This window comes from Microcaecilia unicolor, chromosome 9 (assembly GCF_901765095.1).
Source record: "Microcaecilia unicolor chromosome 9, aMicUni1.1, whole genome shotgun sequence".
NCBI lineage: Eukaryota > Metazoa > Chordata > Amphibia > Gymnophiona > Siphonopidae > Microcaecilia > Microcaecilia unicolor.
Window position 1 is genome coordinate 151,403,419 of NC_044039.1, and position 26,948 is coordinate 151,430,366.

At 45.4% G+C, this 26,948-nt stretch overlaps 1 protein-coding gene across 3 annotated transcripts in view; it reads right to left on the reverse strand.

Annotated features, from left to right (window-relative positions):
* Positions 1 to 11,818: 11,818 nt before the first annotated feature.
* The window catches only part of PLEKHG3 (pleckstrin homology and RhoGEF domain containing G3), a 121,293-nt gene continuing 106,163 nt past the window's right edge, over positions 11,819 to 26,948 (reverse strand). For all 3 annotated transcript variants that reach the window (XM_030215513.1, XM_030215514.1, XM_030215512.1), the window contains 5 exons: positions 26,933 to 26,943; positions 26,379 to 26,612; positions 22,700 to 22,813; positions 14,297 to 15,833; positions 11,819 to 13,611 (listed from right to left, as the gene is read on the reverse strand). In XM_030215513.1, the coding sequence (XP_030071373.1) occupies positions 12,707 to 13,611; positions 14,297 to 15,833; positions 22,700 to 22,813; positions 26,379 to 26,612; positions 26,933 to 26,943 (2,801 nt within the window). In that variant the 3' untranslated portion in view covers positions 11,819 to 12,706. The remainder of the gene's footprint in view (positions 13,612 to 14,296; positions 15,834 to 22,699; positions 22,814 to 26,378; positions 26,613 to 26,932; positions 26,944 to 26,948) is intronic.

Sequence of the window (26,948 nt, forward strand, 5' to 3'; positions counted from 1 at the left end):
CTTTGTTAAACATGATTAAGAAATAGAAATATGATAGAAAAGGCAATTTTGCATCATGCATTTTACTCTGAAGGATGTATCTCTTCCCCTTCTATGAAAAAGATACAAAACATCTGATGAATTGTTATCAGATGAGGTGCTGATAAAAATTAGAGTAACATATCATATACTCCTACTGTTTCCCTGAGTATGATGAATATTAATGTCTCATTATCTCAGCATGGCTAGAGTTGAAGCCTGCTGAAACCTCCAGGCCTGAAGGTAGAGCCCCTGGAGTGAAGCCAAGCACAGTGCTGGGAGCTGGTATTTCACAAGGGAAGTGCTAGACTTTCCTTGGTGCATGTTAAGCTCCCTGGAGAGACACTGGGGCTAAAAAAAAACCCCACTCAACCCTCAGTGAGAAAATTCCCATGACCTAGGCTAGTTAAAGGAAATCTTCCACCCGCAGAAGGTCAAAGCCTGAAAGCAAAGTTTCCATTCCCAGTACCACTTTCTCCTGTAGAGGGCTCTCAGCCATTACATTTGTTCTAAAATTAACATCATCATGAAAACTGAATGAACTTCCTCACTCTCAAGCCCCATTTATGGCAAATACTTTGTATAATTATGTTATGCTACTAAACTGAACACATATGCACTAAATCTCTTTTAATGGTTTTCAGTGGATGAAGTTACTGGAAGACCTGATTTCCAGGAGAAGACCAAGAGCTGACAATATGTGCGCTTTCTTTGCCTCATTGCAATCATTGATCAATGAAAGATCAGAAACAGTGAAAAGCATTGTTAAGAGACGCAGTAATGCTTATTTTTGGTTAAAGTATTTCAGAAATCAAGATATCTCATTGGATGGGAAAAGAGATTCGGAGCCTTTCACCACCACCCTGTTCCTTTGATTACAGCTCTGCAGAGAAGTGATAAAATGTAAATAATGTTCCAGAACTAGTTTGCCCTCAGAAATAACAAGCAATCTTTCCAAGGAACAGCGGTCCATGTGCTTTTCTTTCACAAGTGGCTGCAAGGTTAGTGGAAACATCCCATAAGATTACAGGTATCAGTTCTAGGTGAGTCAGCAGCACATGATACCCTACAGACACCAAAGCAGAAGACACTAAGGTTAACAGGCTGTACAAGTGCCTCAACTTTGAAGGAGTGAGTCTGCCCCACTGTGAACAATCAAGAAACCATTTCCACAATCATGATCCAAAAAGCATTATGGAGAATGAAGAGGTGTTCATTACCTGGTCATTCCCATTTGACAGAAAAAAAGGCCAAATGGAAGAAAACTGGCCATAGTGTGGAAGGAGAAAAACCCAAGAACTACATTGACAACAGAGGTGTTGGTAACAAGTGACTTCTGTGAAGAGGGAGAACATAAGAACATATGAGTAGCCATACTGGGTCCGATCAATGGTCCATCTAAACCAATATCCTGTTTTCCAAACAGTGGCCAAGCTAGGTCACAAGTACCTGGTAGAAACCCAAATTGTGACAACACTCCATACTACAAATCCCAGGGCAAGCAGTTGCTTCCCATGTCTGTCTCAAACAGCAAACTATGGACTTTTCCTCCAAGAATTTGTCCAACCCTTTTTAAAACCCAGATACACTAAGCGCTGTTACCACATCCTCCAGCAAAGAGTTCCAGAGCTCAACTATTTGTTGAGTGAAAAAAATATTTCCTCCTATTTGTTTTAAAAGTATTTCCATGTAACTTTCTTGAGTGTCCCCTAGTCTTTGTACTTTTGGAACGAGTAAAAAATCGATTTACTTCTACTCATTCTACAACCCTCAGGATATTGTAGAACTCAATCATCTCTCCCCTCATCTTTTTTTCCAAGGTGAAGAGCCCTAACCTCTTTAGCCATTCTTCATATGAGAGGAATTCCATCCTCTTTATAATTTTGGTTGCTGTTCTATGAACCTTTTCTAATTCAGCTATATCTTTTTTGAGATACGGCAACCAGAACTGAACGCAATACTCAAGGTGCAGACGCACAATGGAGCGATACAAAGGCATTATAGTATTTTCGATCTTATTCACCATCCCTTTCCTAATAATTCCTAGCATCCTGTTTGCTTTTTTGTCCAACGCAGCAAACTGAGCAGAAGATTTCAGCATATTATCTATGACAACACCCAGATCTTTTATTTGAGTGCTGACCCCCAAGATGGACCCTAGCATCAGGTAACTATGATTCAGATTGTTCTTTCCAATGTGCATCACCTTGCATTTGTCCACATTAAATTTCATCCTCAAGGACCAACAAATGCAGTCAGAGACCCAGACAATGCAGCAGAAAGATACAGAAATATTTGGTACCACAGACCTGATTAAAAAAACAAGTTTCCAACACATTCGATAGGTTTCCAAATACATACTGCATCTTATGAATTCCAGAAAGAAGCTCTCTTTGGCATGAAGAAAAGTAATACAGTGAGGATTAGCAGTAATTTGAAGAATGAGATCATACTCCACATACCCTGGGGCTTAGGAGTATGTGCAAAACGAACTCCTTATTCACCCTTCTCCCCTGAGAGAAGATTGTCTAACATGTATTATGCCCCACCCACAATAAACCTGCAGGTGGCTAAAGATGAAGAAAGCACAAGACCCAGATTTCTTTTTCACTCTAAAACAAACTACTTGGAAGAAAGTTCCAAATGTGTTTTGTTTATAAGCTTGCTGGTAAGGCAGATTTGATTTCTATGAGTTTCCCACTGCATGTGTAATTCCCAGATCTAAAATAATTTGCCTTGAAAGCCCAGCTTCCTCCGAGAAACCTTTTCTATTCTGAGTTCAATTCAAAATAAAGTTCCAGCCTGGCAGTTATTTTCAGTCAAACTGTGTGCGAAACCATCACCACACTGACACACTACTGTACGAAGTCTGAAATGTATAGAACAGACCTGAAATGTATATGGCACCAACAGTAACGTTTTAGTTTAGTTATAGTAATGTTGGATGACGCACAGTTTGTGCACCTTATCTAAAATTATACATACATTTTTCTCTTTATTAAGTTCTATTTTCAGCCCAAATCTAATAAAAACTGACTGGCAAATGAAAAAGGCCCATCTGCATTCTTTGAATACTAACACATTCCAGGTTACTTTGCTGCACAATTCTGCCTCACAGTCAAAAAAAGATTCTGTGGTTGCACCAAACAGTGCATCACCTGACCTTTCCTCCTAGCAAGGGGGTGCACAGAGCAGGTGCACGGCTGTCAGTTCTGCCAGTCCCCTGCCCCAGAACAGGAAAGTTCTCTGTGCACCCCCTTGCTGCCTACATCCAGGGCTGACCGCCCCCACTACCCCACCCTTGGTATGCTACTGAGAAGGGCAACAAAAATGATAATGGAGATGAGAAGACTTCCCTATGAGGAAAGGCTAAAGAGGCTAGGGATCTTCAGCTTAGACAACAGCTGTTGAGGAGAAATACGATGCAGATCTATGAAATACTGAGTTGCGTGGAATGGGTAGACATGAATCGCTTATTTACTCTTTCCAAAATTACAAGGACTAGGGGGCACACAATGAAGCTCCTAAGTAGTAAATTTAAACAAATCAGAAAATCTTCACGCAACATGTAATTAAACTCTGGAATTTGTCGCCAGAGAATGTGGTAAAAACACTTAGCTTAGCAGGGTTTAAAAAGGTTTGGACATGTTCCTAAAAGAAAAGGCCATAAGTCATTATTAGGATGGATTTTGGAAAATCCATTGCTTATTTATAGGATAAGCAGCATAAAATCTGTGTTACTCTTTTGGGATCTTGCCAGGTACTTGTGACCTGGATTTGCCACTGTTGGAAACAGGATACTGTCAGTTTGTCCCAGTATGGCAATGCTTATGTTCTAAAGCAACTGGGCATAACATGAAAGTGTGGTATATCATATAAAGTAACCCATCTTACCCAAGGTGGCCTAACTCTATAGGCTCTCTAATGCCTGCTCCAAGTTTGCATCAATAAAGTTATTGACAAGTATAATCAGGAAGGATGTCACTCAGCTAAGCCAAGGACATATGAAACTCTGGATAAGGTGGGATGAGCTAACAGTTGCATAAAAACAACAGGTTTGACAAACACATTTCCAGATTTATACATAAGTAGTGATTTATTCAAAACAATTCCCACGGGTACAAACAATTTTTACATCTTTGGTTATGTACATACCAGCCTGTACAAATATGAGCTTGGAAAGACAACAAAAAATTCCTTATAACCAGAATGGGATTGTTCCCAGATTATTTTGGTTTTAAATTTATTTATTGCATTTGTATCCCACATTTTCCCACCTCTTTGCAGGCTCAATGTGGCTTACAATATATCATGAATAGTGGAAATATATAAAGGAAGCATACATTTAGTATAATAGAGGGGTCTTGGGTAATATGATGATAGAACATAATAGTAGATTAACAAGTAAAAAGGCAGTTCTGAATATGTATAGGAGTTCATATTTGTTGGTCTTTGTGGTATGCTTTGCTAAAGAGATGGGTCTTCAGTATTTTGCGGAAGTTAGTTAGTTTGTAGATCGTTTTTAAGTTACGCGGCAGCGCATTCCAGAATTGTGTGCTCAGGTAGGAAAAGGTTGATGCATGCGTTAACTTGTATTTTAGACCTTTACAGTTGGAGAAGTGAAGATTAAGGAATGTGCGGGATGATTTTTTAGCATTCCTGGGTGGTAAGTCTATCAGGTCTGACATGTAGGCTGGGGCGTCTCCGTGGATGATTTTGTGAACTAAGGTACATATTTTGAACGTGATGCGTTCCTTGAGTGGGAGCCAGTGTAGTTTTTCTCGCAGGGGTTTAGAACTTTCGTATTTTGTTTTACCGAATATGATTAGCTTTCGAAGGTTGCCCTTCGTCAGATCGGAAATAAGCAAATGTGTTAGTTGACAGTATATATCAGTGAAAACTCCCAATGACAGTCTAGCAGGGTGGGGATGGGTAGGAGGTACGCATGGGAACATCAAAGCATTTCATGGGTGTGGGTAGGTGAGAGGAGGGTGATAAACAGAGAAATACAACTTAATGGTTTGTAATGGGCTAGAAAACCCAGATCCTTGTTAAGTCCTGTCTGTTGGGTGCCAAAATATTCAATCATTCTGACTTCAAAGGTAAATGAATCCACATTCTTTAGCCACAAGTCTAGAATGGGTCTGTATCATAGGAACTGTGCTGTGTAGGATGACCATGAAAAGCATTTATTTCACAGCTATATGTCTATAAGCAAATGAAATTTGGAACATTATTTGTTCTGTACCATTGCACAAGGAGAGAGGTGGAGGACCTAAAATGCCCAAAATGTCAATACACAGTATGATAACCTGACTGAATGTTTCCTTGCTTTTAATGAGTGAATAATCACAGCACACTGAGCCCTATGTACTCAGGCTGTGAGCCAACTAGGGACAGGGCAATATTTATATCTAATATTTAAACCACTATGGTTTCATCACAGAAAGGCGGTATATCAAGAATCTGATTTATACTGTTCTACATGGTGTCTGTATAAAAAAAAAAAAGGACCCCTTACATACTTTCAAACATTTAATATGACCTTTGAATATACTTTAGTATAATGAGTTTTTTCATAGTTAATTCATAATTTGTGCTCAAAGTTTCCTCCTTCAAACTGACACCACTGAGCCACTGGCTCAATGATTTCTGGGGTTTCATTAATTAAAAGCTCAACTGTTTTACAAGCCCAATGTGCTGGAGCTCTTATCTCGTTGAATAATAAAGTACTCAGAAATGTTTTGAATTTCAGGCAGAAGTTTCGACTGCAATAGGGCGTTTTTGGGGTTATTTGGAAAACATTGGGGGTCCTGTTTTTTTCCCGGACACTATGGGGCTCATTTTCGAAAGAGAAAAACATCCAAAAAGTGGTATAAAAAGCAGATCTAAGTTTTTCTCACAGAAAAATGTCCAAAGTGTATAATCAAACGAAAACCCAGTAAAAAACGCCAGTATGTCTAAACTGAACGTTCCTTGGGGGGGGGGGGGGGGGTCATAGGTGTGACTTGGGCAGTCTTAGGGAATGGACATCTCCAGCCCATAACTGATAACAAAATGATTTCCTACTGGCAGGGAAACCCCCCCCCCCCCCCATCTGCAATTAGACCAGCTTTAAAAGCATTTAGGGTACGATCCAGCTTGTCTTTTGACCCATCTGTAATTCTGTGGAGTTGGAGAGTGGAGGACTAGGAGAGTTGGTTATTGAGAAAGAGTTGCTGAGTGCTGTCTTACTGTTTGTCTGTTTGCCCCAGTCTCAACCTTGTTCCCCTTACATTTCCTCCTTGCCTTATCACCCTAGGGCCTTGCCCATACCTGCTAGTCCCTCCCCCCGCCCTGTATCTCTCCCCCTTCCCCCACACCCTTCATTATATCCCCTTACCTGCTTGTCATCTGTCTCTCAGTGTCCTTCTGTTTGTTCAGTCCCAGTTTGTCACTGTGCTCTGTGCTGCTATGTGTGTGTGAGGACCGTTTGTTGGTGGGAGGAGAGTGATTTGTGTTTCAGCTGTGTGTGTGTGTGAAGACTGAGTGTTGGTGTTGGGAGAGTGAATGATTGATGCTGTGTCTGAGGACTGTTTGCTGGTGGTGGAAGAATGAATGCTGGGCATTGTATTTTGGTTGAGGGACTCACTAGGTGCAGTAAGTGGAGGTGTACACAGTCCTTATTTTGGGGTAAGGCGCGGTTGCACCTGTGGTGTTTGGAAATGGATGTATTGTACGCACTGGTGGCTCACAGTTTGATGGAGGTGGAAGAGGCTTTGGAGAGGCTCTGCAGAAGATACCCCCATCCCTGGGTATTCAGGCTCCACACCTGTTTCCTGGACCTTACCAATGCCCAATGCCTCACCAGGTACCAGTTTGACAGGGCTACCATCCAGTACCTATGTGACCAGCTCCAACCCCTCTTACAGCCCACGACCCGTAGGAACAATCCAATCCCAGTCCATCTGAAGGTCACCACCTCCCTCTTTTTTTCTGGCCACTGGTAGCTTCCAGTCTGTCTTTGCTATGAACATGGGCCTGACCCAGCCTGTCATTTCCCAACTGCCTCACCCAGTTCCTTGATGCCTTCCTTACCCACACCTCAGAGTGCATCACTTTCCCCACTGACTCCCAGCCCCTGCAGAGCTACATGGCTCAGTTCTAAAGTATAGCTCACTTCCCCTCAGTCACAGGCATCACTGACTGCACACATGTTGCACTCAGTCGTTCCCCCCCTCCCGGGCATGACAGGCCATTTATAGGAATAGAAAAGCTTTCTACTCTATGAACATGCAAGTTGTGTGACGTCCAGGGGGAATTTGTGGATGTGTGTGCCTGATACCCAGGTTCAACCCATTATGTCTATATACTACAGCATTCCACAATTCCCACCCCACCTCCACAAGGTACCCCCAATAGCCAAATACACACCCATATCCCTCATTCTGCTTCCCCCCACAGGTGGCAGAGGATACCCACAGCGGATCTGGCTCATGACCCAGTTAGTGCACACCCAAACTGTGGCAAAGGACAACAGACATCGGACCACACATGGCATCATAGAATGCACCTTTGGACAGCTCTAGAACAAGTTCCGATGTCTCAATCAATCTGGAGGGGAGCTCCTCTATAAACCTGAAAAGGTCGCCAGGACCTTCACAGCCTGCTGCATTACCTAGCCCAGTGCAGAGGCCAGGTCCATCGAGAGAAGCCATAGCCACAGCAACTATAGCAGCAGACCCAAGAACAAGACAATGAGGAGCCCCCCCCCCCACCCACAGAACAGACTGCACACCAACTGGGGGTCCATTCCAGGGAAAGACTCATACAGACCAATTTTTAGTGAAAGTATAATGGTATTTATTTTGTACAACACACCAATCCCACAGCCCCCCTCCCATTACAATCCACCTCCAAAAAGCACTATGCCTACATCCCCCTCCCCTGTCCCCATCTGTGAGACACCCCTTGCAGCAGCAACCACATTGCCTCTGTCTTCCTCCCCTGTGGAGCTTGCACTGATCTTTCCAGAGGTGCTTGCTGCTTCAACCGCCCTCTAAAAATCAGGGAACCTGGCTGGAGGTCGGTTGGAGGTGGGCCGATCTGGGGCGCTGGGTGTCCACCATTTGCTGCTGTATAGGTACACAGATCCTGAGGGAGACCTAGCAGCTGGCGCCAGGTATTATCCTGCACTTGACGGAACTCCTTCATTTGCAGCCTCCTGTTCCTGGTGGAAATCCCCTCTCATGAGCCTCTTCTGCAGCCTCCTATACCTGGACTCCCTGATGCACGAGGTCAAATTTGTATCTGCGGTACTCTGCCAGGCCTTGGGTCTCAGCTGAGTCTCGTGGCCAACCTTTTCACCCGCCACCTCTGCCAGTGACTCCCCCCTCTGTGGGTGGCCTGTAGTCTTCAGGACCCTCATCAGTTTTCCTGTTCCTATTTGCAAATGCTCCTGTGTGTTTGTGTGTGTGTGTGTGGGTGGGGGGGGGGGGGTCCACAGATATCTCATATTCTACCCTGTTCACCACTATTGGCCTCCTGTGACTCTTCAGCTCCCACTGGTGGTGCCACCGCTGGCGCTGTCTCCTCCCTCTTCCTCATATGGCTGGCTGGTCTGCTGGCCAATGGGTCCTGCCTTGGCCTCAGAGTCACTGTCATCGCCTGCATATCAAAAGCTGAGAAAATGTGTTTGCACCTAACCTGGTACTGTGTTGCATCCTTCCTTTAGAGACCCCACCTTGGACACCAACACACAGATGATGTTGAGGAATTGCATTCTCATGTAACCCAAAGATGTCTGCCTCTACATGCAACACCACTGGAGCCAAGGACTATGGGACACTGCATACCGGAGAGACCAAAGGGCCAGACTGCCACACAGGCAGGTGGGTAAAGAAAAAAGTATTGTGGACAGGTTGCACACAGAACAGTGACAGGAGCACAGAGGTGGGGAAAGCAGACATACACACTGTTTGGAGATGGTCAAGGTAGAGGAAGAAGGCACCAAAATAGGACAGATACTAAGGGTCCCCACAATGCCCACTAACAGCTCCTCCTACTACTACTACTATTTAGCATTTCTATAGCGCTACAAGGCATACGCAGCGCTGCACAAACATAGAAGAAAGACAGTCCCTGCTCAAAGAGCTTACAATCTAATAGACAAAAAATAAATAAAGTAAGCAAATCAAATCAATTAATGTGAACGGGAAGGAAGAGAGGTTGTATTGCCTCATGGCCTCTGATAACCAGCCTTTCACCATCTCTTCTGGTGTGCCTTCTCATTCCCTCTCCCACCTATCTGAGAATTGGGCCACACATAGGAGTGGGTCCACCCCACTCCATGTCTCTGCTTGTGGAAGGGAGGGTGAAACAGAGGAGAGACAGGTCTGCTTTCATGTCCCAAACATACCTGACCCCTCAGGCTTGGCCAAAGTGTCCTGGCTCCCAACCCCATGTATCCTCCCTCCTGGGGGAGAAGAGTATGGACCATCTGTTCCAGGGGGCTGAGGTTGCTGGCGTCATCTCCAGGACAGTTGGCACCAGCCTTCTGCAGACCTCACGCTTCAGCTGGCGCCATTTCCTTTTGCAGTCCTCAACCTCCCTGTTGCCGTGCTGGACTTAGTTAAGGTGTGCACAGATAGCCCCCAACGCTCTCCTCTTGGTAGAGACCAAGAGCCTCTGTCCCCTGGAGGCAAATGGGTTTGCATGCCTTTCTGAGATCTCCCTGACCAGAAGCTCAATCTCAGCATCAGAAAAATTGCTTTTTCTGCTAGGTGCAGCTTTCTTGGGTGCCATTATGATAATAGCAGTGTAAAATTAAAAAACAAAACCAAGATGAATGTTTAGGCTTCTGGGAATATTTTAGGTGGGGACATCAAGACATTTTGGAGATTGATGGGTTTGTTTTCGATTAAGGCCCACACCTAAAAACATCTACAGGAGATAGACAGCGATATAGATGTTGTGATTTGATAATGGGCCTCACGTGTTGACATTTTGGGGAGACTGAACTTCTATGAGGTAGAACTGTTTTGGTGATGATCTCCCCCTTCTTATAATGGTTCCAAAGTGGGAGGTGGCTTTTTATCTGCTCTGAGCTTTCTATAACTGATTCTTTGGCTCTCTATTCTTTCACCCCCAGGATCAGCCTGATGCACATAGGAAGCCTTGAGCCATTGCCATAGTCTGCAGGTAAGCACAGGCTTCCCCTTCTGCTAGGAAGCAGACCCGAGACATGCTCTGCCTTTCATATCTGCTAACCAAGGATTCCTTGCTTTCTGTAGGACCTGGATCCAGAAGAGGATAGAGTACTGGAATTGATCAGCAGAACACAAAGGCCAGCAGTGGACTCTGATACCAACTGTTTCCAGCCTATGTACAAATTTATTGTTCTCAATTGGACACACCCAGTTGTGGCTGCCTGCAAGGGGGAGGGGAGGCCATGGAAATGGATCTGTGCACCATCTTCTCTACTGGACTCGGGGTCAAAGGGTCCCCATCTTGTGTCTGTTCTCCAGTTTTACATCTCATCTCAATCTTCACCGGCTGCACAGGGGTCCACATCTTGGTTCCCTCTTTGCATCTCATGTGTGTCCCCAATAGGCTCCATCCCTATTTGTGTGGTGAACCCCATTCTCCTTTTCTCAGGTGTCCACGCATTTCCAGGGTCAGAGGGACCACTGAACACACTCCTACAATCCTCCATAGTTGTGCAAATGTGAACTTGCTCTCCACTTCTGCAACCCATTTCAATCTGGCCAGTACCAGACTGGGTGCAATTGTTAAATGTGTCTTAACTGTTCTTTTGACTCCCGACTCATGCATCTATCCCCCCACAGTTATACATGGTTGACTTCCCTTTCCTCCTCACCAATGTATACCACTGCTGTAGAAATGTTAATGTGTAAATATGATGTAGCTGTTTGCATGTCTTTCAAGGCCCTACTACTAACTACTAATAATTTCTAGATGTACGCAGCAGGTACTTTACCTGGGGCAACGGAGGGTTAAGTGACTTGCCCAAGGTCACAAGTAGTCCTTTGACAGAAAGCTGAGTGGGCTGTATGAACATTAACTGGAATTAGGCCAATTTGATGAATATTTGGTAAAGAAAATAATATACTGGGAATTGCAACAGTCAAACATACACAGTTCCTTCAGGTAGAAGTGATTATTTTTTCTACTTGTGTCCCTGAAAGAGAAGATTAAAAACCATCTGGATGACAGGTGCTATGCTCCTAGTTCCCTAGGGGTCCCTTAGTGCGATTCCTGTTGGGCTTCTACTCCTCAGCTCAGCTGGAGTTTGGGTTGCTAAGGAGGCAGAATTTACAACCCCCCAGGAAGCGAGGGACAGAGACATGGTCAAGTACTTACAGTAAGTGTGACATCTAGTGGCAGGGGATAGGGCTCAAGATTGCACGGTTTCAGATGGGTCCTTGTACAGGGTACCAGGGCTCAGGAGCATCACTACAATGACCAGGCTTGTATGATGGAAGGGGGGAGGTGCTATTAAAAAAAAAATTGAAAGGCGAAGGGGGGGGGGGGGGGGGGGGGGAAATCACCAGGAGGTGTGAATGAAGGCTCATGGTGTCAGATCTTGCTCAGGTTTTGACTGAATTGGAAGAAGGAGGAAACTGCCAGTCAAAACAAGCAAAATAAAATAAAAATTCCCCAAAACACACAAGCAGCCCACCACCATCCCTCATCTCATAAGAAATAATGGATTTCATCTCCTGGCTTAGTGTGATTCAAAATCATTAGCATGAGGCAAAAAGCATCGTACCTGCATCAAGGAATTAAAGCAACTGGTCTGTGCATGTTATTACACAGGTTTTATAAACTGAAATGTATTTACAGAACAAGTCAAGATGGGCAGTTTCAGCAGACAAGTCAAGACAGTACTATCAGTGTGTCAATTCTTTTGTTTTGAAAAATTAAAACTTTGAAAATCTAAAAGATAATAAATTATTTTATTATACTGCAGTCTGTGTATAACTGAACTGTACACATTAGTTTGTAGGTCTGTGGAACTCATTCCTCAAATAAGAAAGGTCTTCCTGGGAATGGTTCAGCAGGATTGCCCAAATCCTGCAGCACTCAGGACCCCTAGGCTTGCAAGCTGGTCAGTGTACTTGAGTTTAAGTGTAGTTCACTGTTAGATGATAAATAAATTGGAGGCAGTTTATTAGAATATCCGGCATTTTAAGAAAATATCTTTTTTTCAAGTAGACAAAGACCTGCAAAGTCCTCTTCCTTCCCTCTTTCTAATCAACGTGGTATTCACTGCTACCATGTTCTATGATTTTCACATACTAATTAAATATTTAGTTGGGAAACTATCCAATATGTTCAAGGATCCTAATTTAGTTTAAATTAAAACAAAAATATCAGCTTTACAAATATTACTATTCCCCTACAACAAAATATTTCCGTAACATCAGATTTGCAGCTAAATCTGAATCAGTGCACTTCTAATCGAGAAAAAAAGATAAAACAGCAGCTTATTGCTGGCAGGTTCTTTCCCAAGCCATGACCCCCGATTGAGAAGAGTAATAGACACTAAGATCCAAATCCTGCCTCCCAGTATTACCATCAAGCAGCCAGGTTTTCCGGAAGTCTTTAGAGTTGTGTAGGCAGTTAGAGAGCCATTAACAATGCTCTCATTGTCCTCTGTTGATATTACTGAACAAATTAAGTTCATTCAGCTGTTAGAACTTAAAGTCTGAAATTTCTCTCTGAGGTTTTTCACGTGGCCCTGCCTTTTCTGGGCTGTCTGTTCCCAAAGCATCTCCTGTGGATCATCTTCTGGGGCAGGAAATATGTTTTTGAGTTCCTCCTCTTCTTGAGGGTACTCCTCGGACTCTGGATAGGACTTACATCGGTCAACGATAGCCTTGTTTGATGTCATTTCCTGAGATGTGGACGGTCTTATCTGTACATAGCCATCATGGACTTCTTTGGCAGAAATATCCACTTGATCCTCTATAGCAGGCAGCTTCTCCATAACAATGATCTTTTTATTGTTCTCCAGAGAAGCTTCTGCACTGATATAGTAGGACCCTCCTGTCCTATGGTTCTGGTGGCTTTTTGAGATGACACGATTAAGGCTGGAATTTACTGAAGGTTCTTCAGATGCCTCTGGCTCTTCTTGGCTTTTGGCGCTACAGTACTGCCCACCTTGTGTGGTCCTCTGGTCAGCCAAGCTGGCTGTCTGCCTCACATTCATGCTGCAGGAATGACCGATCTTTGCTTTGGTTTGCCCTTCCAAAGGTTCTTCCAAATGCTTTTCTGCTATCTTCTCTGGTACAGACTGACTCCTGTTCACAGGAAGTAGATTTTCTTGGCTAACACTTGCTTTGGAAGCATACTTTGACCTCAGTTCTCGCACATCAGGCCAGTGGAATTTCTCTGTCTTGGCTGGGCTGTGTGGACTCTTGAAGTCCAATCTGTGTGGGGAAATCCCTGGACTATGAGAGGAAGGGCTGAAGGAAAACTTTTTTGGTGATTTTTCCTTGGGTGAACTACTGGAGGGAGGAATTAAGGGACTATGCTCTTGAACAGTCGCATAATCATAGCTGGGAAGAGATAGTGCCAACTTCAGATTACCTAGAAAAGAAATAAAAATGTGATGAAACAATGGATGCAAGCTTTCTGCTCTACAGATTATCAGCTGTACAGGCTCAATCTTCTAATGGTGTTACAGGATCCTGTTTGATGGGTGTGAATCTTATTTACAACAGACTGACAAAACACTAACACACGTCTCCTTCCCTACAAACCAGATTTGTAAAAGATGGAGGTTATTGTAAGTCTCATTTGGAAGACTTAAAAAAAATATATTATTGCACACTTGCTTTATTGGTTTGGTTTTACAAGTACTCTTACCCTTGGACAGAAAAGAATCAATGTTTTCAATGCTGTCTACTGGCAGCGAAAACTAGAATCACCATCAGCTAGTGAAGAAAATGTCCGTACAGAACTGGTTTGTCTTAAAAAGAAACATGTTTTGGAATTTCGCTAACTCCATATCTGAATTAGCACTAAAGTTCCAGACATCAATATTTAGCACTTCATATGATCAATCTTCTAATGAGGGACAACCACCACGTTTAGGATAAAAGCTACAATATAGAATAGGGGCGGGCAACCTCGGTCATCAAGGGCCACTACCCAGTTGAGTTTTCCAGACTTCCCCAATGAATATGCATGAGATCTATTTGCCTATATTGCCTCCATTGTATGCCCACTCCTGGTATAGAAACTAGCACTTTCTGAAAAACTGAACACTTACTTTTCACAGTGGGTTCTTGTTTCTCCTCCTGCAGCAAGGGCAGGCTGATCCTCCTCAGATCCTCCTCCAGCTCCTTTAATCGCCTCTGGATCACAGGCTTGTTGCTCTTTATCCTTTGGCTATACTGCCGTGCCATTTGGTAGACCCTGTTCTTCATCTTCTCAGTCATATCTTCACCCAAGCCATTTGCTAGTTGGATAATCTTGGGGGGAAGTTTTAAGGGCGGGTCCTCTTTTAAGCTGCTCAAGTTCTGGTCAAGGTTATTTGTGTTAGAGGTTAATTTATCAGGCACTGCCTGGCTGGGGGAAGTACTCTGCGGAGAGGACACTAAAGATTCCTCCGTTATTGTACTGAGGTCACTGTCCTCAAGGATGAGAAGAGGTTCATGCAAGTTAAAGCCATTGTCAGTGGTTTCATTCATGGAGCTGTTTCTGGAAGTATTATCTTCTCCATGAACAAGGGCTGGTTCTGTACTCTCTTTGCCTGCTGATGTAAGAACCCGATAGTCTTTTGTCCAAGTTTCACTGCCTGCCCTTTCCATCTCCTCCCACATTTCAATCATCTTTGAAGGGGATTTAAATTCAGTGTCCTCAACTGGGACTCCATCTTCCAAAGCAGTACTTCTGGACACGTAGGCATTCATGTGCTGGTTTAAACTGGAAGGTTTAGAGTCACCATGTCCATCTGAAAATGCCCTGGAAGCAGCTTTATTGGCACCCGTAGTACCAGAGTTGCTAGATGTGCTGTCTATTCTGTTTATTCTGGAAAAATCTCCATTACAGTCATACCTAGGGAGGCTGTTAAACTTAAAGACAGAATTCCTGACCACACCTGCTGGGATGTAAGACAGACTCTCTCTTCGTTTAATGCTGAAAGTAGCATCATTGTGCTCTGCATGATCATAGTAAGTCCGAATTTTATCAATTAACAGTCTGTCTTGTCTGGATAAGATGGATTCTCTTCTCTTAAATGTAAATTTGTCTTCAACCATGTTCTCCAGGCCAGAAGCTGCTACCTCACTGAGAGGTGAGATGCTCTCCGTCTCATTTACAGGATCTGAGGGGACTTCCTCTGTTGGTAGGCAGGTTTGAAGATCACAGGAACTGTTATGGCACTGATATTTTTCAATGCAGTCCAAGCTTGGGGCACTGGCACTCCTGCTGGTCAGTCGTGGTGTGAGACAGCCAATGAGTTTTCCATCATCTAGAGCTAAGCTGCTCCGCCTGGAAAGGCTGTTTATGAACCTTTCTGCAATGATACTAGCTTGGTCTAGAACAGATGGAGGAAGGATTGTCTTAGCCTCATGAACGGCTGCCTCTTCATCTTCATCTTCACTGCTCAAAGGCTTGAGGTCCTCAGTGTTCTCAGAATCTGCATGGTCCAGTGCGTCATGCACATCCACATACAGACCATTCTCAGCGTCTCCTTTTTTGGGCTCCAGAACTGGTTTTGAGAGGTCACCTGACTCCAGGTCAGCATGGATTTCTTCCAAGAGCTGATCTTCCTGCATTACAACCAGCTGCGCCTCTTCACTAGCCTGTGAAAACAGTAAAAACAAAGCATGCACTCCAGAGTCTACTATTATTAACCTTTTCGTAGCCCTTCTATATACTCGCATTCCTCAAACTAAGAATTTCCAGAGCAATCAGCTGCCTGGTTATTACTGCTATTTGATGGCCAAGTGTTTTTACTAAAGACCGCAAGGAAATTTTAATTTTGCCTAAATGGGGTTATTTGTAGAAAACTATCTGATATATTGATATGTATTCCTACAACTAATTTTATGCTAAGATACTTCTGGGCACCAAGGTTCAGTCGGATAATTTTCAAAATGTCCACACTGCTGTATTCCCCATCAGCAATTCATACTCACAGTCTGAGTCAATTTTCAAAGTTAGAAGTACACCACAAACTTTCACTTTGAAAACTCCCAAGGATACATTTGTACCTGCTTTCTCTGAGGGTACTTTATGCACGGAAAGATTTCAAAATGCAATCTGTGTACATTATTGTGTCTCTCCCCCCCCCCTCCCCCCCCGAATGCATCTTTTTAACACAGCTATAAATATGTACATTGTATAACCCTGGGCATATGTTAAGTCAGAGTAAATGACTTTTAAAAGCGGCTCTCGATATAGTGCACTCTTTGATCATACTCAAGAAGAGAATAACCAAGGGGCGGTGGGGGCCGATTACTTTCAGAATGGTGTTTCTCAAGTCATTCCTGGAATAACCCCTACCAGTCTGCTTTTCAGGGTATCCACAATGAATATACACAAGATGAATATGCATGAGAAGGTATTGTATGCAGATCTATCATGGATATCTTGAATGTCGAATGGCTATAAAGTACTCCAAGAATGACTTGAAGATCACTGCTTTGGAGGACAGAACACCATGACCGACACTGCAATATATAAAATTTACTTGTTATGTCAAACAGAGAAAAATGAAGGCAGATAAAGACCATGGTGAAATTAGATCTTACCTGCTAATTTTCTTTCCTCTAGACCCTCCAGACCGGTCAAGACGCTTGGGTTATGCACGCCTACCAGCAGAGGGAGACTGAGAACACAAAAACTGAACCAAGTATAAGCCAGCAGCCAACCCCCAAGCAGCCAGTAAATCCTTAACAAAGCAAAACGCAACCAATGAAAAAACCTAAACTATAACCCCGAAAGGTCAAAGAACCCTGTACTCAGAAACAATTCTTGGTAACGTGCTTCCAATAACCGAACGCCACAGCGTTGCGGTCCTTCTCTGAAACCCAGAGGAAAACAATGGAACTTCAGAAATCCAAAGCTCCCAATTTAGAGTCCTATCAGCAATAGCAACATAGAAATGTCCATATCAATCATCTCTCAAGCACACTAGGACAAAGCACCAGAAATATACACAGCGGGAGGGTTCTTGACCGGTCTGGAGGGTCTAGAGGAAAGAAAATTAGCAGGTAAGATCTAATTTCACCTTCCTCAGCGACCCTCCAGACCGGTCAAGACGCTTGGGCAGTACCAAAGCAGTAAACATCTAAGGGCGGGAACTTTGCACCCCAGAAGTCAACACTGCCTCCCCAAAACTGGCATCCTGCCTGGCCTGCACATCAATTCTATAATGCTTCACAAATGAATGCAGCGAGGACCAGACCGCCGCCCTGCAAATATCCTGTGGCGGCACTAAACCACTCTCTGCCCAGGAAGAAGCTACTCCCCTGGTCGAGTGTGCCTTTAGTAACTCTGGCACTCTACGTCCCTTGAGCAAATACGCAGAAGAAACTGCTTCTTTCAACCATCTGGAAATTGTTACCTTAGAAGCCGCAGCTCCCTTCTTAGGTCCTCCAAACAACACAAACAATCTATCCGAAGACCGAAACTCTCGCGTCCTGACTAAATAAGACCGCAAAACTCGACGAACATCCAGCTTAGCCAAACGGCGCTGAGAAGAATCTCCGAGCCTATCTCCCAGAACCGGTAAAGAAATGTCCTGATTCACATGAAAGGAAGAGACCACCTTAGGCAAAAAAGATGGGACCGGCCTCAACGACACCTTCTCCTTAGAAAAGGTCAGAAAGGGCGCCCGACAAGACAAAGCCTGCAACTCCGAAACTCGCCGAGCCGACGTAATAGCCACCAAGAACACTGTCTTCAAAGTCAAATCCTTCCAAGTACTTGTAACCAAAGGCTCAAAGGGCGGTCCCACCAAAACCTCCAAGACCAAGTTCAAATCCCACGGCGGAACTACCGGACGAAGAGGAGGACGGATCAACTTCACCGCTCGCAAAAACCGAACCACATCGGGAGCAGATGCCAAGGAAACCCCCCGGATCCTACCCCGGAAACAAGCCAAGGCCGCAATCTGCACCTTCAAAGAAGAAAGAGCTAGACCTCTGTCCACCCCATCCTGCAAAAACTCTAACACCTGCGGAAGAGACGAGTTCCAAGGCGAATAAGAACGATCCCTACACCAGTTCTCAAAAATCCGCCACACTCGCACATAAGCAAAGGACGTGGACTGTTTACGAGACTGCAACATAGTCTCAATTACTCTAGCTGAAAACCCTTTCTTCTTCAACCTGTCCCTTTCAAGAGCCAGGCCGTAAGCGAGAATGGAACCGGGTCGGGCATTACGATAGGGCCCTGCAACAACACCACCGACCCGTCCAACCTCAGGGGACCCTTGATCGCCAACCGCACTAGATCGCCGAACCACGGACGACGTGGCCAATACGGAGCCACGAGTATCACCGTGCCGACGTATCGCTCTATTCTTTGAACTACGCGCCCCACTAGAGGCCAAGGAGGGAACACGTACAACAGTTGACGCGGTGGCCACGGAAGCACCAGAGCATCGATCCCCTCGGACCGAGGGTCCCGCCTCCGACTGAAGAACCTGGGCACTTGAGCATTGCTGGCTGTTGCCATAAGATCTACCACCGGCAGTCCCCACTCCAGCACCAGCCGATGAAACAGCGGACGATGCAGCGACCACTCTCCTGGATCCAGAGTGTGCCTGCTCAGAAAGTCCGCCTGGAGATTGTCCACTCCGGCCACATGACCTGCGGAGAGACTCTGCAGATGAAGCTCCGCCCACTGCATCAACTCTGCCGTCTCCTCGGCTACATCGCGACTCTTTGTGCCCCCCTGATGGTTTACGTAAGCTACCGCCGTGGCGTTGTCGGACAGAACTCGAACTGCCTTCCCGGCGAGAAGATGCTGCAGGGCCTGCAACGCCAACCGGACCGCCCGAGTCTCGAGCCGATTGATTGACCAAAGGGCCTCGTCCGGTGACCAGAGCCCCTGTGCCACCTGCCCCAGACAATGTGCTCCCCAGCCTGCCAGACTGGCATCTGTGGTCACCACAATCCAATCCGGAGAATCCAAGGGCATCCCTCTCTCCAGATTCGGAGTATGAAGCCACCACCGCAGACTGAATCGCACCGCCTCCGGCAAGAATAGTCTGACCTCCAAACTCTGAGACTGCGGCGACCAACGATCCAACAGCGCTGACTGCAACTGCCTCATGTGAGCTCTGGCCCACGGCACCACCTCTATCGATGCCGCCATCAGCCCCAAAATCTGAAGATACCCGTGAGCTGACGGAGACCGTTTGGCAGAAAACTGACGGATCAGCCCCTGAATCTTGGCAATCCGAACGGGCGGCAGAAACACCAGGCCCCGCACCGTATCGAAACGAACCCCCAGATATTCTAGGGATTGGGACGGAACCAGATGACTCTTGACACTGTTCACCACCCAGCCGAGCGACTCCAAAACAGATACTACCTTCGCTGTTGCTTCCACACTCTCCTGATAGGATTTGGCTCGAATCAGCCAATCGTCGAGATATGGGTGAACCAATACTCCTTGCTGCCTCAAAGCCGCCGCCACTACCACCATAAACTTGGAAAAAGTATGCGGCGCCGTAGCCAGACCGAACGGCAGAGCACAAAACTGAAAGTGATGTCCTAGAACCGCAAAGCGAAGAAACCGGTGATGCGCCTTCAGAATGGGAATATGCAGATAAGCTTCCGTCAGATCCAGAGAAGTGAGAAATTCTCCCGACTGAACCGCTACTATGACCGACCGCAACGTTTCCATGCGAAACGAGGGAACCTTCAACGCCCCGTTGACTCGTTTTAGATCTAAAATAGGCCGGAAGGAATCCTCCTTTTTGGGAACCACAAAATAAATCGAATAACAACCGGTCCCTCTCTCTGCAACCGGCACCGGAACTACAGCCCCTAAATCTATCAACCGCTGGAGAGTCTGCCGAATTGCCCTGGCCTTGAGCCGAGAGCGGCATGGGGAGGCCACAAAGAAATCTGGCAGAAACTCTTCGAACTCCAAGGCGTACCCGTCTCGCACCACTTTGAGGACCCACTGGTCTGTCGTGATATGGGCCCACCTCTGATAAAACTGACTCAACCGAGCACCTACTCGCACCAGAGGCTGGACCCGCAAACCTTCATTGCGAAGCACGACCGGAGGACAGAGCTCCCCCCGAGACCTCACGTCCTCCTCGACGACCCCCACGAAAGGGCTGAGTACGCTGAAAATATCTGCCTCTAAACGGCGCACTAAACCTACCTGGCCTATAGCGCCGGGCATCCTTCAAACGAGCACGCCCTGACATACCGCGACCCCCTCCTCTAGGTCGCAATTCCGGCAACCGCGGAATCTTAGCCTCCCCAAGACCACGCACCAATTTATCCAACTCTTCTCCAAAAAGCATGGACCCTTTAAAGGGAAGCGAACACAACTTGGATTTAGAAGCTGCATCCGCAGTCCATCCACGAAGCCACAGGGCCCGACGAGCTCCAACCACCAAAGCCATATTCTTCGCCGAAGCCCTCAACAAATCATAACTAGCATCTGCCAGAAAGGAAGATCCCATCTCCAACTTGGCTAACTCCTGCACCACGGCAGCCCTGTCCAGCGCGGGACCATCCAAAAGCTTTTCAGCCCAACGGAAACACGCCCGAGCCACTAGACCTCCACATAGAGCGGCTTGCAGAGACAAGGCCGAGAGATCAAAACTGCGCCGAACAAACGACTCCAACTTCCTATCCTGAGGGTCTCTGAGAGCAGTCCCCCCATCAACCGGGATGGCAGTAGCTTTGGTGACCGCCGTCACCACCGCATCCACTGTAGGAGATTTAAAAGAATCCCTATCCTCTTGGGGAATAGGATAAAGCCTCGCCATTGCTTTAACCACCCGACAGGCTGAATCTGGAGAGGACCACTCCTGTAAGATCATATCCCTCAGATCCTGATTCATAGGGAAAGAACGAGAAGCCTTACGAATACCCTTAACCAAAGGGTCTATCTGCTTAACCTCCGCTACAACCGGCTCAGGAGCCTCAAACCTAAGCGTAGACATCACTTGATCAATGAGCTCCGGAAGCTCATCCCTAGGAAAAATCCTTACCACCGAGGAATCCTCCCCTGGGAAGAACCCCTCCTCTTCAGGATCAACGTCTAAAGGGAACTCATCACCCAATCCACTACCCTCATCCTCCGAGGGAGGGAAAGACAAAAAATCAGGGTCCTCCACATAGTCTAGCCGTGGGCGCTTGCCCCCCAAAGGAGCTGCCCCCTTCTGTACCTCCGGCTGAGAAGCACCTGCCTGCCAGGCCTGAAACATCGACCAGACAAACTCCGGTGGGAAACCCATAGCCCCCGAAGGCCCTGGAGAGCACCCAACATTCTGTCCCGGGCCCTCCACCACCTGCTGGGCCGGGATCCCCATCGGAGCCAAATCCAAGATGGCGGCGGTTCCCGCCAAAATCGGGACCGCCGTCACCGCACCAGAACCTGAATCAGACCCCGGGAGGCCCTTACTGCTGCCCGAAACCTCAGCAGACAAAACCGGAGGAGAAGAGAGAGAGTGCTTAGGCTCACCGCAAAACTTGCACGGAGCTCCGGGCGTTTCAATCCCCCGACGCGCGCAGGAACGGCAACGAGCCGCTTTTCCCGCCGACATCGCTAAATTTAAAGCGGTACACACACAAACCGCCAAAATCGCCCCAGCTCTACTCCCTTCCTCAAAACCACACTAAAACCCTTGCCAGCCCCCAAAAAGAGAAATAACAAAATGTTCTGATGCAGGACAGCACTGTCTGCTGCTTACTTTCCTTTTTCTCTTTTTTTTTTTTTTTCACACACACAGCAAACAGCCCAGTTGCTATACACTGACAAGGGCTAAGGCTCTCAAGGTTCCTGTAGCACAGGAGCCGAGGCACCAGGCTGCCTTTACACAAGGTACAGCAGGGGCAAAACCCGGACACGGGTGCAAACCCCTAGGGGAACAGGGAGCCCCACCGGACCCGCTTCCCCGAAGCACAAATTCTAAGTACAGGGTATAAAAATCAGAATCTCTAATCCTACCAGACCAGACTGACTGCTCAGGCTGCACGTTCTACCCTCTGCTGGAGACTGAGATTTACTGGCTGCTTGGGGGTTGGCTGCTGGCTTATACTTGGTTCAGTTTTTGTGTTCTCAGTCTCCCTCTGCTGGTAGGCGTGCATAACCCAAGCGTCTTGACCGGTCTGGAGGGTCGCTGAGGAAATAGTCTATTCATTTTTCCTATCCATGCCAGCTCTTATCCCTTCCTCTTCCTGAGAGATCCTATGTACTTGTACCAAGCTTGCTTGAAATTATTGTTCTGCAAAACTTCAGAGTGCTTTGTTGGAAACAGCATTAAATTTAAACAACTGATCCAGTTAAGCATATGAATGACATAGGAGAGCATATGAGCACCCTGTGTTCACAATTTCTGGGCAGTATTTCCCATATTACAACACTTCTCCACATCACCTGAACCTCTCAGGTGCTTTATAAACAGATTAGATAAGGAGGAGGGTCTCAAGTGGCCTGATACCATTGGACACTTGCATGCCATGCTCACCGTTTCTGGGGCAAAAAGCATTTCCACACTGCGGCGTTTCTCTGCATTCCCTGAAGACTGACTGTTTTGCCTCTTGAACCCTTTTGCCACTTCTTGCTCTCCGGTTTCCTTGCTCTGAACACAGAAGAGGAAACATGACATCACAGTCTCTCCTTGAGCTCAAGTAATTTTGCTAATTCAAGACAACTCTTGAGAGGCCAATGAAGGAAGGCTCATGGTAGAGCATACAGTAAGTTAATTAAAGGCAAATTTTATGTGCTAAAATTCTGCAGGGGGGGGGGGGGGGGGGGGAGGAAAGAGAATACTGGATGAATTCATACAAGTTTTTAGAGTATGCACACCTTCTTGTGCGCATGTCTGAACCAAAATTTAAAAAGTGGCAGCACACATCAGCACCTGTTTTTCTGTGCCTAAATATCAGCCTTTCAAAAATGGTTTGCAATTAAAATTTTTGAGAGGCTCATATTTAGACTCAGAACAAAAGGTGTCAACATGTGCTGACACTTTCGGTTTTGTTTGGATATGTGCATGTTTGTTGCTTCCCATCTCTGTTTAAAACTTTCAGGGGCTTCCTTCCATTAGCAAAACAAGACAAAACCAGTACTTAAACACAAAAGATCGACAAATCCTCTCCGCAAAACCTTCCCCACAGTCCTGAACCTGGTGAAAAAAAATCTTGCATTGTACACGTGTCAAAAGTGGGCACCTTACTCTTGGCATTGCATGGAAAACTTTAATTAGCTTGTTAGCATACATTTTAATAAACCCACTTGAGATAACACCTGCATACAATTCCATTCTACAGTACCAGGCATGTACAACTTGTGTTCAATTGCTTTCTGCATCGGCCCCTTGATTATCCAACCTGTCCAGCTGTGGCAGATGAGGGGGTGGTGAGGGGGTAGGAGCAGGCAGTATATAGTATGGACTTGAAGATACAAGCTCCGGTAATGTCTACATTTTTAAAACTTTCCTCTGCTACTGTAAAAGCTGGGAACATGTAGGCAATGGAGAGAGGTTAAGGCTACAGCTTTTGAGGTCACCCTTAGTAGCTGCAGCTGTGGCTTCTCACTCATTGCCCCACCAACCACAGCCTAAAGCCTCTCTCCATTGCCAGATGGTAGGCTGTAGGTGGGTGGGTGAAAGGAAAGAGCAATTGCCTCCTATCTGCTCCTTCCCTGCTACTGTGTTATACAACTTGCTGTGCATCATCTTGAGTACATTATGAATCCGCAATTTATAAATATGCATAAATTAATAAAAATCCCAGTTGTTACAAGCCTGGCTCCTAGATTTTTGGGTCCTGGATCAGTATACAACAGAGCAAGGTCAAACCTCTGCACAACAGTAAATCTAGCACAACAGGAGATGAAAGCTAAAAAATACAACATTCATAATACAACCACTAAAATGTATTAACAATGTAAAATACAAGCAGCTAAAAATATCAAGCATCAACGTAAGGCAAACTTTCAAAGACTTGTTATGGCCATGTTTCATCAGATGACTGGATCAGTGTAACATTTAAAATTAAAAATACAATATCAGTAAGCTTACATGCACCTGACCAGTACCCAAAAATGGCCACTAGAGAGGAAAGACACCAAAAGGGGAAAATATTTATAAGCATAAGGTATAAAAACCAGAGAGTCTTAAAATCCTTAGTCCTATTAAATTCACCTTAACATTACTGAGATGTCAATTTTTAAATAACACTACCCAAAAGTTAAAGTTTTTAACAGAGTTAATGTCAACCTGAACAGTCCAAATGTTTGAGTCTGATGTTCAAAGTATCCCTCTTTCGCACAAATACATTTACCCAGGCGATCCCACTACTGGTTCACTGGTCTATCAATGATACTCTGATCAAAGCAGCAACATTCTTCAATCAATCATTCTTTCAGATGGCTGTCACGGATCTGGTAGCGGTAGACTTGATCCTGCAAAATCCCTAAATTCTGGAAGTCCACCTGATTAAGATTTGGACTGTTCAGTGGCCACTGCAGTGGGCTGATGAAATCAGGTGTCTCCGCTGACAGCAGAGCCACAGTCTCGTGGACACGGTGGGCTAGGGCACTGTCTTGCTGGAATGTGAAGAAGTTACCAGACAGAGAACAAATGGCTAGCAGGAGGTGTTATCTGAACAGAGTGTCTCAGTAATATAAACCATTTATTCCATCTGGATCAATGAAAATCAGGTTGGTACACCCAAATGATGACATGCCAACAGATATCATTTACTGACTTGGAAAACGAACATTTATACAGAAGCTGATTGGCTGGGAATTTTTTTTTTTTCGGGTTCTGGCCCTGGAGCAACAGTGAATAGTTTTTTGTTAGGGAACCATATGAATAAACAGAGTATTCAGGGTACCTCCTGAGCAACTGCTTCACACAGACAAGATGCTTGTTCTTTGAGGCCTCAGTCAGGTCTTGAGCTCATTTTTTTTTGTTTTTGAAGCATTTGAACTTCAAGTCACAACAGATGATGTCATAAACAGATGACTTTGCAATGCCAGTTTCTCTCGCGATCTGGCACACAGTTCTGTGTGTTCCTGGCGCATTATCTTGACTCAACACAAGCTCTTTGACAAGTTTAATGTTCTCATCAGTGCACATAGTGCAATATCTGACCACCGCTGGGTATGCAGTCTGTAGACCCAGCCATATCAATCTGGTGTAGCAGGCGTTGCACAGAAGAAAGAAATCAGTTTTTCTCAGCAATTCAGCCATGAATCTTTTAGCACCATATCCTTTTTCAACTCTAAATTCTATCTTCTTTTGACATTTCATCAATACGCAATGACATCACAGATGACATCAGCGAGTAAGTAATTAAGTCATGTCGGAAACTGAGATTTGTGATAGCAGTTTGTAAAAATTAAAAATCTCTTAAATGGGACGAGGGTTTACTATGTAATTTGGCATCGGTGATGCAAATAGTTGTCACTTTGTGCACGTAAAAGTTTAATTAATTCGGTGCAGGTTCGAGGTTGATATTGCAAAATGTTTACGGTGCTCACATTTTTCCTGACACAGTGCATGAGAGTTTTGGATTGGTTTTGACATTTGTCTCTCATATTTTTGGATGGCACTGGTTTGTTCACTCTTTTATAAAGACAACACAGGCACCCAGGACCAGCCCCAGAAGCACACAAATCTGCACGTACAAAGTTACATCTGTTCCCTGAAGGTGCAAATTTGTGCATTTCTCTCATATTTTATGAAGTGTGTACATTGCAACTCTGCCCCCAGGATCATGTAAAAGTAGGTGCACTCATTCCATGTATCCCCCTGTGCAATATTATAAGATTCCCCTTCTACATGTAGAACACATGTTTTTACATAAGGAAAACACTTTTTAAACTACCCCTTAAGGTGCAGACAGAATGAGCTACCCCAAAACAGACCTGGGTGCTTTGCAGTTCATCACCTGATCCTCACTTTAGGGCTGCAAATTCTGGGATTAACCACAGCTATTGCCAAGCACAGAAAAGCCAGGGAAGGGTTAAGAGATTAGACTTAGTAGAGGATGAACAGCCATGCTTAGCATGAATGTAGAATAAGATAAAGGACAGAGACCAACCTTCACCATGGTGCCCTGTGTGAAAAGCAAAGCCTGGGCCCTACAGTGCCAGCAGTGTATGGCAGCCAGCAGGGAGCTGGCAAAGTCTGCTACCTGATCTTCTCCCATCAGAACCGACTCCTCCTCCTCCTCCTCCTCCTCAGAGGCTGCCTGCTCTGCCCCTGTTCCCTTCCTCCCGCTGTCACTCAGATTCAAGTGCTCCAATGAATCTTCCTCCTCCGCTTCTTCCCGCTCAGTCTCAGGCTGCCCAAGACTAGAAACCAGAGTGTCGGTACTGGGCTGCAGGAGATCCCTGGTGTCCAAGAGTGTTCCATCACTGCCTGAATGCTGTATAACGGTAAGAACAAGGGCTCCTTCAGTAGCATGTCGGTATCAATGCCCCAACATCATTCCCTTTTCAAGCATGCACAAGTATTTTTGGTCAAAACCTGAACCCGGATTTCGGGTCAGTTTCGATGCCAAATGCAAAACTCAATCGGCCTCCACGGACATCAGTCAATGTATTAATAAACAACACGAAAATGGATATCCTTCTAGCTGAGAGATTCGTCTACAGTAATGGAGAGGAGCTAAGCAGAAGGGGATATTTAAAGAGGGGAAAGACAGCAGGCGGCATTCACAAAAGTCTTTATTGCCATTTCTCTTACCTTAAGATTTACTGCC